The 12844-nt window shown below is 46.2% G+C and overlaps 1 protein-coding gene across 2 annotated transcripts in view; it reads right to left on the bottom strand.

Annotated features, from left to right (window-relative positions):
• The window catches only part of Rgs8 (regulator of G protein signaling 8), a 50224-nt gene that overhangs the window by 24286 nt on the left and 13094 nt on the right, over positions 1–12844 (bottom strand). Inside the window, exons 1-5 of one of the 2 annotated variants that reach the window (XM_004643424.3) lie at positions 7113–7186; positions 6919–6992; positions 4950–5078; positions 2448–2549; positions 1597–1661 (exon numbers count right to left, since the gene is read on the bottom strand). In XM_004643424.3, coding sequence (XP_004643481.1) covers positions 1597–1661; positions 2448–2549; positions 4950–4975 — 193 coding nt within the window. In that variant the 5' untranslated portion in view covers positions 4976–5078; positions 6919–6992; positions 7113–7186. Of the gene's footprint in view, positions 1–1596; positions 1662–2447; positions 2550–4949; positions 5079–6918; positions 6993–7112; positions 7187–12844 lie in introns of those variants that run through there. The other variant, XM_023703630.1, reaches the window with a different exon arrangement.

Genomic DNA, 12844 nt, shown 5'->3' with positions numbered 1-12844 from the left:
TCAAGTATTGATATGTTGAACTTTAAGTCCCTACAGAATATGATGAAAAAACATTTAAAAATTAGAATATATTTTTAAAAATAGGCTTAAAGAATTATATACTTCTTATGTTTACACATAAGTCCAAAAATCTAAGCATATACAACCTTGAAGCAGGACAGTCCCACGGTATTCCTTTTCCTATCTCTTGCCTTCATTCACCACTCTCTTCTTTTTGAACAATCATCTACCTGAGAGACAGCACAGCAGCAACTGGCATGTCATGACAAGCAGCCCATATTCAGAAAACCAGAATGACAGGTCCCCCAAGCATGAAACTACTATTACAGATTTCCATCTTCAGTGCAGTTGCTTAGTTCACAGGTATCAGTATATATAGTTAGTCAGGGTGAGAATCTTTCCAATTAACTGCGCATATGCCATTGTCTATGCTGCTTTCTTTTCTTTCCCACAAACAACCCATGAAACACTTAAATGACTATTTACCTCACAAAGTTACCTGTTACAATATGTGCTGATTCTTTGATTTTGATTTTGAGTTTAAAATCTATTCAAAAGCACTTGTTATTTAGTTTATTAGGGATCAGGACAGAGTCAGAGGGAACCATTGAAAAAGTTGAAAGCAAACTCACTTCTAATACCTTCTTTAAAAACAGAGGGACTCCTTCAAGACTACTCATCTACCTAGTGACAAACATGGGTCAAATCTGAGAGCACAGGCCTGACTTCCACCCACTGCCTTAGTGCCTCAAACTATGTTCCCCAACTAAATGGAAACCACACACTAGCTCAATGTTTTCTGCTTCCAGATCACTTTGAATTTTCAACCCTGGCATGACATTTAAGAGGGACATAGAATGTCTGTCTGAAACCTTCCTGTCTCTTCACAACACCCTCTCTCTCCTCCCACCTCTGCTCTGCCTCTTCCATGTACTGAATGCCACTGGGATTTCAAAGGGCAACAAATCTAGACTTGCTCATGAAGAGAAAAAGTTTGATAATGACAAATTATCCTCCTCACTGAAATACCTACCACTCTTTCTGCCTTTGTAGGAAACAAAAGATGTAATAACTGAGACAGGAAAAAATGGAAGATGGGCGAAATTAGAAGTTGTGTTCTAGTCAGAAATTGGATACAATGCAGTTAGTAAACCCTCAAAATCAAAAGATACAACTCAAAATTCTGTCAACTCCAGAGGAAATGCAATGCACAGAATATTCCTTGGAGTAAAGATTCAGCCCCAAAGTCCTCCATAGAAAGGGAGGGGTCATTTCATTTTATAAACAAGATCTGGGAAAGAACCTAGATTCTTTCATCTCATCAAGCCCACACAACAAATGCCTGTGCTAATCCCTCTAGGACTAAAATTGCGGAGAAGATGAAAGCTTCTTGGGACTCAATCTTGAGCGAGAAAATAGAAAAGAAGAGCCCCAGCCAAAGCACTGAATTACTCATTTTCTTATTGTTCTGCTCCTCTGGTCAGGAGGCCCTGGGAAGGCAGGACTTGAAACATCTAGAACCCCCAGCCCAGGACATGGAGCCTGAAAGGCATTCGGGCGATTTGTTACAACACAGTGAGATGGAGGTCTACTTACACTTATGGGAGAGAAGCACATCAAAGGAATCTGCCCACCTCGTAGCTTCCTCAGTGGATAATCTCCTAGGAAAGAAGAAATATCTCTCTTAAGATAACCTCCTCCTACTCAACCACCACAAGGATTTGCTCAGGGGGTCAAATTGGAGCAATGGGGGACAAATGCAGACTGCACCTGAATTCCTGCAATTCCGTTGCTGGAAATTTGTACATCCTTAAGTAACTGTTGGGAAACCTGAGGGTGGGAATTCATGTATTACTGGCTTTCAGTCTAAACAAAAGCTAAGCCACAGTATGATTTGAAGATGTTGAGGTAACACTGGAAAGAAACTGGCCTTGAAGACAGTAAAGCTAGACTCGGCCCATGACTCCATCTCTCACTGGCACCTTGATTTCTTGGCTTCTGAAGAGAATAATGATGCCCATCTTACAGAGCTGGGTGAAGGTGAAACGAGATGATGTCTGTAACATGATTTCACATAGTTCCTGCACAGAATAGGCACTCAACCCATATTATCTGATCCTAAGCATATTTTTAGAGTAACTTTCAGTGTTTATTTCCAAACTGAGAGCTCAGATTGATAATTAAGTAGAACCAAGAAGTAACCTTAGACACCCACGGCATCTAAGTGATGAAAGACATGGCCTCCGAGGAGGAGGAAGGCTCCCATTCAGACATCACGAAGCCATACCTTCCTTCCACTCACACTGGGGATATCAAAGGAACTTCTGAGAGACAGTAATGTATTGTCCATGGAGAGCTGGTCAGCAGCTCACTAGAGAAGAAAATGTTGTACAACTCAATGGTGGGCACCTCTCAGTGGGCACCCCACGATGTGTCCATCTACTCACTTGAGAGCACGGTTGGGTTTGTCAGGAAGGATAGCTGTGAAATCACTGCATGAGTCTGACTTGTGAGACAGGCATCCCAGTCGAGTCCTCATCCCTTTGTTCCTGAAACAAGCAGGGGGCAGGAGGGCAGGACTGTCATGATCATAGCTGTCAGCTCCATAAAAGGCCCTGGAGCTGCTGCTGCAAGAGTCAAAGAGCCTCCTCCTCCTCTCCCTCCACCCCAGGTGGCCCCTGAGATGTTCACCAACAGACAGGGAACACCCCAAGAGCAAAGGATGGACTCACTCCTTATCTTGACTCCTGGCACAGCAGTAGGTCCCCTGCCCTATCCCTAGAGAATGAACAATTTTTAATGCTGACATGGAAAGAGGCTGATATGTCAGTGAAGATCATTAGCTTGGAAGAATTTCTAAATCAGGATTCTCTGTAGGGAAAGGGAACACAGTGGTGACGAAATAACAGTCTATATTTTGCTTTCCTGCAAGGAGGGCAAAGTAGCAGCTTCTCCTCATTGCAAAACCCAGAAGTCATGCTTGCACTAAACATAGCGGGAGGTCTGCCGAATGCAGGGTACAGAGAAGAGTCAGAGCATAAACGAGTGCTGGGCTTTGGGGCAGGCTGACGCCCCACAAAGGTTCTCCCCCATCTTCCCAACCCCTGACTGGGCACAGACATGAGAGCTCAATCCAGCAAGGGTGATTCCTGCAGGTGAGAAGGCCAATCATTGATACAATCTGTAATTAAAAACCAATATCCCCTTTGTCACTTTTTCTACTTGTTTAACTAAGCTCTTCTGTTCCTATTTACATGTTGGCTTATCTCCATAAGCATATTTAAAATGTTAACATATATGTTTAAATTTCTCATACACTTTTATTTTTCAAACGACCCTCACAATGACAGATTCATTGAAAAATCACACTAACATTTCTTTCCAACTTCCAACAGTAGCCTCTGTTTACCTTTAACCAAGGATTGGCAAGCTACATCCCTACAAGTTGTCTGTGTACATGGAGTTTTACTGGAACACAACACAACTTGTTCATATATTGTCCAAAGCTGCTTGCAACTACCAGGGCAAAGTTAAGTGGTTACAACACACACCACAGAACCCACAGAGCTGAAAATATTTACTCTCTGGCCCTTGACAGAATAGGCTGCTGACCCCTGACCTTTAACCGTGGTGATTCTCATGTTGAAGGCAAAGGTAAGTGAGAAGAATTTCCTGCAATCAGATCAGGACTTTAGACTGGCTTATAAAAGGAAACTGCCATGTGGACACTGGTAGCAGTTTGCCAGGGAAATGGTCCTAGCAAGTACCTTTCTCCACACTGAAAGCAAATCCTTCAAAGCTGAATACTTCTCTTCTTCCTCACAAATCCTAGGAATGGGAAGAGACCTTGGAGCTCGTCCAATCCAATTACGCTCTTGCGCTTCCATGGATTTCTATCTTTGATCTTGGTAATTGTCTTTGCTACCAGAAACCTTATCCAACAAGTGCCTACTGGGATGGCATTATATTTGGCAGGAATGGGCGACATTTGTATTCTGCAGCACATCTCTGAAGAGCCTTTTAAGGCTAGAATATCCAAGTTTCCAGAAATAACTTTTCTCCTGCAGAAAATTGGCCTGAACCTCCCTTGCCAGCCAGGCTGCTCTATGAAGCCACCTATTTCATGGCATTCCAATACACTGGCTCTTGCTATTCTTTCTGCTGACACCAGGAACATGTATGTGTCCAGTGACTCTTCCAAATCACAGGTGCCCAACACCAGACCACATAATCAACTCACCCTTGAGCCATCACATCACATTCCATGATGGTCCTGTTGAGGTCTCATGAGACCAGAACCCTCATCCAGGGAGCCCATTAATTCCTCAGTGAATCAACACACAGCCAGATCACTGCCCCAGAGGAACAACTAAGAGGACTCTCAAAAAGCAGCAAACACACACATTGCTCTTAACAAGGTCTAGCAGGGGCCAGTGTAAAGGCCTGCTTGTTACCAGACAGTGCAATTCTCCTGGTTTATAAGAGAGTTCAACAAAATACACTCTGGGACAACATTGCTTTGATCTTCCATCTTTCCAGATAAGACCTAAGTTATACTCCTCTTAGCTAGATCTAAACTAATGGGAACAGAAGCGAATCAGAAGTTTAGGTATCATATGGGCTTTTCTTCTTCTATCTTCTCTCTACCACCCCTGACCCAGAAGCTTGAAGGGGTATTGAGTGATTCCGCACAAGCTCATGCACCGCCCTTCATCCCACCCGGAAGTCACTGCCAAGAGGTCCTGCTAGTCAGCAGTGCTCAGAGCTCAGGCCCGGCTTGCAAGCCACGACTTTGCAAGAAGCACATAGCAATTCACACAAGGGGCCTAGGAAGAGGTGCAAGTGGACCACCCAGCGGCCTAAAAGCTTGGGTCAGGCTCAAATGGCAGGGGTAGGTGTCAAGAAGAAGAGAGAGGTAGGGATAAGGAAAGCGGTCATGCGTCCATTACCTGCGTGGCATCAGTAAGGCAGCCATACAGGCATCCGGCTATGGTTAACTCTCAGGCTGGTTTGCAGAGACGTCAGAGCAGGAAATAAGACTGTGGGGCTCAGGGATTTACCCTTTCACGTCCTCTCACCTAAAATCAAAGAATCTTCTGTAAGAGGGGCCACCAACTGGTTCTCTACCAATGGAACTCTTCCCCTCAACACACACAAACACCCCAACCCCCACAAGCCCCTGGTGCTCCTCAGCAAGGGCAACCAACCAAGGATGGAGAAGAACAAATAGGTGGCTTCTCACTGCAGACTGCTGGCCAGGAGTTCCTACTTCCCCAGCCACTGGTCGTCAACAGAAATTGGGACATGGCCCTCCAGGGAGGCACGGGCCTGGCAAACCAAAAATTACTGTTGTCTTCATCTTGCTCCAGTGGGACCCAAGTGACCAGGCAGGAGGGGAGGGTGAGGAGCCAGAATTGCTCCAAAATAACTTGATTGACTCCTGCTGTGGTTCTCACCTCCTTCCAAGAGTGTCTGCTCCAGGTAGGTGGGTGGGTGTGGAGACTTGGGAGGGTGGGAGCCAGAGGGAGGTGGGAGTGACTCGGAAGGGGAGCTTGCTGGCCCCCTCTCCACATGGGCTCACTCTTTGGAAAAGCAATCCCAGGCACAGACTGAGGAAAAGAAGATGCAAGTCACCCTTTCTCACCCATGTGGAGGCGGTGTGACCTTCCTCAGCCTGGGGACTGGCCCATGCCTGACCCGAAGCAGGGAGGACATGGGGTAGGGGAAGCGGGATATTGAAGTTGATTGACTAATGTGCTCTCTCTCCCTCCTGAGGGTCTCTATGCTTCAGGCCCTTTGTTCCCACAGAAGAGAACTGATAGGAAGAAACACAGGAGTGGAGCAGCCTATGCATAAAGGATTCCCCTGTGGGGACGCTGACACCAAACATAAAATCCATTTGCAAGAAAACCTAATTTAGGTAGATAAGTCACGTATGTGAGCTATACTAATAATAATGTTTTGGTATTAGCCTGTACATTTCACAAATTTTTTTTAAATCGCTTTGCTAATGGTACTATAATTAACAAAAACATTTTATGAAAACTAAAAAAAGAAAAAAATGAGGTTCTATGTGGAGTCTCATCCCCATGGACTACGTTCACTGACAGCAGAGACGTTTCTTCAGTCACTATCCTAACTGGGCTTATACCTGCTTGCCCAGAAGTTGGGAAATCAAAGCCCTTTACAGCTATAAGGGATGCTAGAAATCAGAAATCATCTATGCCTCTTGCTTTTAGGATATACGCCAGCGGAGGAGACTCACCCTCCTGCACCTGAGCAGATGCAGGTATTGCTCCCCACACAGACCACAGCAAGGTCAGTCAGGGCAGGGTCATTTAGGGCAGGGCCTCTTTCCCCCTCCCATTTCTGCTGCCAGCCCACACGGGCTTGCCCAGGTGATTCAGTAGCCTCCTCTCTCTCTCTCTGTCTCTGTCTGTCTGTCTCTCTCTCAAGTTCATTCTGTCTTCTCCCCCCCAACCCACCCCTTTGATGAGCCCAGCTTTGGGCTCCTCTAAATGAGAACCAGCAGGGTACTCTGCTCCAGTTGCCTGGTCCATTCTGACACATCCGCACGCTTATCCCACTTGGCTCAGGACTAACCGTGGTCAGAGTAAGAGATTACCCAGAGCCCAGGCCATTCAAAGGCATGATTGCCCCCCTAGTGCATGCACCCTCATAAGTGGGCCCCAAGTCACAGGGGACTGGAGCAGACCGGATGGGACCTAAGGAGAAAAGAGGAAACTCAGAGAAATAAAGGTTAAAAAGCAAAGATTAAGAGGGAGAGAGAAACTAAGAGCCCCAGCAGGGAGAAAGCAATCAATATGCATGAAGAGGCAGGTTAATTAAATATGGATAATGCATTCAGCACACCAGGGCACCCCAGAGAGGAAAGAGAACAGCAAAAATGGTACTTACTGTAGCTGACCAGTCTTCATGGCCTGCCCTTCTTTGCCAACTGGATGCTCAGAGAGGCCGTGGGTTTAGGAGCTCTGAGGAAAAAGTAGATCTTTCTTTTAGCAATGGAATCCTTGGCAGGTGGAGGGCACGTTTGCACAGACACACAGGCTCGTGTGCACACACATATACACAAGCAAGCATGCACAACACACCTCCCACCACTTGAGCCAGGCAGCAAGCAGCCCCACAGAAAGCTCTTCTCTCTGCTTGTCACATCCAGTAAATACTGAAGCAGCCTAAACCCGGCGGGCAGCAGCTCAGCTCCTGGGCACAGTCAGCATGCCCGTCCTCATTGGCAGGATGCAGGAGGTGCCCCTGAGCAGACTGACCTGGCACGCTGCCTGCACCTTCCTCCTCAGCCTCGCTAACCTGAAGCTTTTCTGGCTGCAGCTCAGAGACAAGTTCCCACAGCCCACGGCTGCCTCTCTCTGCACCCAGCGAAGAGTCGGTATTAACTCTTTCAGGCCACCAATGAGCTGAAAAGCAAGTGTCCAGGGGCCCCTCCTAATGAGCTCTGCTGCTGGCTGAGGGCTCCTTGCTGCACAGGGAGCATAAAGATCTTGCCCCAGACAGCTGCTGACGGCAAGAGCCAAGCTGAATCAAATCTCCTAATGAGCCAGGAGGGGAGGGGGCTGTCTTGCTGGGTGTGATGTGATGTGATAAATGCACAGAGCAGAAAAGCTGCGGGGCAGGTCACACATCTACATTCCACCCCCTTTCTCCCAATTTCTATCGCAATTGCGCTGAAACTACCAAGCCAATCCACACAGCCCTGAAATTACCCCTCTCCACCTCATCTCAGCTGTCCCCTAACTCTACAGAGCCATCTCTCCCCAAGCCATTTCCAAACCTACCCCCACCAGTGCCAACCACACTGCTCCCCACTTCTTAATGAGAAATTTCCACCTCCGCCTCCCTAAATGTGCATATTTCCAACCCTGTGCTCCTGCCTCTCACCTGGTTTCTCCTGCAGTAGAAACTCACCTCTCTCCCTCACCCATCACCTAGCAACTTCCCCCATCTTGCGTTTGTGACAGAGACTTTTCCCTTTGTTCTGCCTCATCTGAACATCATCCTTATTTCTCGGTCCCCTTTCCTTCCAATTTTTCTCACAAACTTCCTTACCCACACGGATCTTCACACTGCCTGCTCCTGCTCCTGAAGGAACACTCCTCCTGCTTGTCCTAGCATAGTGGGGTTTTTTCTAAGAGTACTGCCTGGGCCAGCAGCTCAGCACCCCATTGAGAATGAGCAGGACACACCAGCTCTCAACCTCCCCTCATCAGACGTACAGCACCAGACGCTCCGGGTTCACCTCCCGGGTGATTCTGATGCCTGCTAAGGTTTGCAAAGTGCTGCACTGGGGTGGGCTTATCTTCTGCTCCTTACACTCTGGGTTTCTAAGACTGAGTCTCGGTGTCTGCTCAGGAACCAACCAGCTTTTTCCAAATACACCTGGCTTTTTCTGCAAGTCATGTCTGAAACCGAGAAGGTAACAGAAATCTCTACAGAAAGTAATGGCTTTTGAATAAAAAGTAATAGAGTCCACGGATGTGACCTTTTAAAATGCAGGAAGCATTTCCATGTGTTGCCACTCAACAATCCCATGCAGTGGTCAGAGAAGGGATTATTTATTATCCCACACTGGTGATGAAAAAACTGAGGCTAGACATAGTGAACGCCTTTTTCAAGGTGACACAGGACAGCACAAGGACCAGAATGTGTGTCTTACGACTGACAGCAGAGCTTTTTCTGCTACATCATACTGGGACCCAGACTCTCTGGGCATATCTATTGGTGCATAACCTATATTCTAACAGTGAACTGATTCTGCCGAAGCTGTTCATTGTCTGGTGAAATAAAAAATTCCAACGCTGATTCCACAGTGACTCATTCTCTCCCTCTCTGATAATGTCCACAGTGCCTGTCTGCTAGGCAAAGGGAGCCCCATGTTGCAAAATGGGCTACGATATAAAAGACATGCTTTTCACTCTTTATATCTCCTTCCTTGAATCATGATGCTAGCTGGAATTCAGCACTTAAGCAGAGAGAATCCTTCACTGCTGGCCACTTGTCTGGTTCATTGCACCATGAGGAATAAGTGCACAAATAAAATAAAAGCCTAGTCACACCAGACTATGAATCCATAGAGTTCATGTTTCACGCACACAGCTATGCTTGATGTTTAATGAACACTTTATATGTGCCAGACACTATGGTCAAATTGCACTGGAGTTAATCTCATTTATCTCTCACAGTAAATTTATTTATTTATTTATTTTCAAAGTTTTATTGATAAACAGCAATGAGACAGTTTCAAATCAAATCGGAAGTACAGTTTCAACAAATAATACACTGCATATATTCTTCTTAGTGGTTAATTGCTGTACAAGATGCGGACTTGTGATCCTATTTACAAACACCATTAGAACAAATCATTCTATTCATTAAGAGAATGCAACTATATATCTATCCCAACAGCTTTGAATACACAGATACAAAATGGACATTCATCGGTATGCCCCATTTTTTCTAAGTTCCGTTATTGAATATTATAGGTGTGTAAACTCAGCAAAATATTCTAAAAGAGTCTAGTAGCCCATAATAGCATTGGGTCTTCTGTTTAACTGGCAATGTCAGAAATTATTGACCTGAGTCCCCCATCTCACAGTAAATTTACAAGGCCAACATTTTTACAGTTGGAAAAACTGAGACAAGTCATTCGGAAGTGACAGAGCTGATGTCTCACACCAAACTTGGTGCTCCAGCACCCTCACTGTGTCATAGGGGCAGTGTCACCATGGTACCCTTCTTCACTCTTGCTGCAACAATAGGCCTACGGTTTCCTCTCATGCTACCAAGTCTGATATCCAGGTTTAAAAGTCACCAGGAGAGAGGACAAGGCTGAAGATGGACCCAAGTCTCAAGAGGGAGCCGGTCAATATTAACTAGCATCTGCAATTAGCCTTCGGAGAAATAATATAGTCACAGGAAGTTGTTAAGTCAAATGTTCAAGACAATAAATTTCAAAGGGCATATAAGAATAGAAAGAGCAGAGGGATAAGACTGCAGACATGGCTGGCATGAAGAAAAAGAGAAAATTAAAACTAGCTCAAGGGGCCGAGGAGATGGCTCAGTAGAATAAGCACTTCCCTGGCAAGTGCAAGGTCCTGAGTTCAATCCCCGGTTCAAAAAAAACCCAAAAAACAAAAAACCTAGTTCAAGTATTTTTCCAAAACACTCCTGAACACGGAAGAGTCATCCCAAAGCACTCCTGCCTGAGAAGCACAGACCTCACAGAGCACCCCCTTGTGGAAGGGCTTTAACATCATCCTTCAAAAAGACAGGGTCATAAAAACTCCCAAGGGTCGGGGAGAGCTGAGGCCAAGGCAAAGTGTCCCAGCATGTCCATCTTCCCTAAGAGAAGGACGTAGGAAAAGGCTCCAGTTTGGGTGCTGAGAGGATGGAACGCGCCCTCTTGGACTGTGCTTTCCCTGCTCCGAGCCCAGGCAGGAATACGAGGACCGGGATTCTTTTCTGGCTACTCCTCCCAACCTACTGGCTGGAAGCTGGACACAGGACATTTCTGCGGGCCAAGACACGCGGCTTTTCCCAGGAAAAAGGTGGTGACAAGCCCTGCTCTGGCTGCTTGTGCTGCCCCGCTGCCCCCTGCTCTTCCTACTCTACAGCTCTCCCGCCAGGAAAACCTGCCCTCTCCAATGCCGGTCTCTGCTCCTGTCCGCCCCAGCACTGCCGCCCCGCTCGGCTAAGCCGCTGGCTGCTGCGCTGAGGCCTGCTGGACAGCTCCGCCCGCTCTGCCCGCGGGCTCTCTGGCATCTGGAGCAGCGCGTGTGAGCTTCCCCAGGGGCCCCGTTTGTCCACAATAGCATTTCCTTGTGCTCTCCAGGCAAGCGCTTATTCTACTGAGCTATCTCCCCAGCCCCAGGACTTTATCTTAGTTCCTTGGGGTGACAAGTACGGACTTTTTGGTTTCTTTACCCTGGTTCGTCTTGCTGAATAGGGTGTTGACCCTCATCGTTGCATGCCTGCAGTAGTCCTTAACTCCACCCACGGGCCATGCCTCTCAGGGGGACTCAGCGCTCAGCACAGTGCACGTCCTCCGCGTGAAAGGACCTCTCCCATGCTCCCGTGCGCCTGTAAATCTGCCTGCGCGCCGCGCAACCACCCAACGAGACACACCATACACCGTATGGGTTCTGCACAGTAATCCTCAACGAGTCTGTTGCTTCTTGCAGCTCCGCCCTGCACCTAACAGTCTGTGAACAACGTTTGCCTGCCCAGTTTTACATTCCCTTGCTTTCCCCATCTCACACACACAACCCTGCTGCTGATTCTTCTGCACCTCCTCTGTTCAGAATATCCTCACTGTGGATCTGCTTAACCCGCAGCTCCTTCTGAAAACCTAGGACCTCCGAACTAACAGTTCTAACAGTTCTCCTTGCCAAGCCTTCTCAGAACTCCTTCAGTCACTAGGAGCTCTTCCCTCCCAGTCCCAGCACCGGAACTGCTGGTTCTGGTAGACCACATCACAGTCTTACTTAATCCTTTCGATTTATGATTTCTGATCCTCGTAACTGACTATCCACTCTGAAAACGCAGACTCCATGGCTCGCTTCCCTTGCTATCAATTTTCGTTGCTGTGTATGGAGCAGGTGTCTAATAAGCCGACTGAATTTGATTTTGAGTTCATGAAAACGTCTGAAAAACCACCGAGCATTCCTAATGGCAGAAATGTGTTAGACTTCGGCAGCCTTCTGGTCAAGACTGAAGTGAACACAATATTAATGGCATTCGGGGCACTCGCACAGGTACAGAAAGCTTTTTGTAAATTATTCCAATGGCCCAGTCAGGACATGGTAAAATTAATCAAGAACAAAAGGAGCACCTGGTATTGTCACATGGACTATAAAAAATGCAATTAAATTGAAGATAAAGAGAATTAAAATCTGCAGTATAGTATTTTGAAAAGCCTTGCCAGGAGAGGAAGTTTATTGCCAAATGCCCCCTGTGTATTTATTTAATCAATATATCACCTACTTAGATAGTATCACATTAAAAGCTTTTAATAAAACAGTCATTTGGATATTACATTTGAATTCTGGTCAGCATGCTCAAGCTCTTCCACAAATCTTTTAAAAGCAATTTCCACCTTGTAGCTTCCTAGTAACAGTAGAAACATGAATCAACATATGCTGCATTGATTTGGGGTTTCCATGGAGACTGGAAGGACACAGGGAAGGGCAGGACAGAAAGAGGCCACTTGGCCCAAAATTCTATCTTAAAAAAAAAAAAAAAGTATCTCAATTCCATTCCTCTGAGCATTAGCAGCCTCATTTCCTGTTCATCAGCTCAAACATCCAGATATTGAATCTGTAATAACCCTCCTCGACTCCTCGACTCCTCGAGGAACATCAGAGGGCACAAGGAGGGAGGTCAGCAGTGAAAGCTGGGAACCCACAAGGTTTGCAAGGAAAACCAGAGAAGCACAGGATTGGGAATCTGAGGAAGGGGTCTCTGATTGTAGTTCTCATTAGCTAGCTCTGGGTCACTAACTAACCTTACTAGCACTCTGATCACTAGCTAACTAAACCAACAGCTTTGAACTTTAATTTTTCTCATCTGTAGAATATAAACTCTAATACCTGCCCATCCTATTTTCCAGGGTGAACATAAGAAAGAAATGAGAAGATGTGTGGGAAATGTTTTGTAGATTCTAGTACCTTCACCTCTAATATTACATTTGGAGATTATCTTCACTTTCTTTTAAAAGAAATTTTGGTAGTAAGCACATAAATGCAGAAGAAAAAGAAGAAGAAGAAGAAGAAGAAGAAGAAGAAGAAGAAGAAGAAGAAGAAGAAGAAGA

Source organism: Octodon degus, unplaced genomic scaffold (genome assembly GCF_000260255.1).
Source record: "Octodon degus isolate 3935 unplaced genomic scaffold, OctDeg1.0 scaffold00176, whole genome shotgun sequence".
Lineage (NCBI taxonomy): Eukaryota > Metazoa > Chordata > Mammalia > Rodentia > Octodontidae > Octodon > Octodon degus.
The sequence above is the reverse complement of the archived record's forward strand: the minus strand, read 5'-3'. Positions and strand labels throughout refer to the sequence as shown.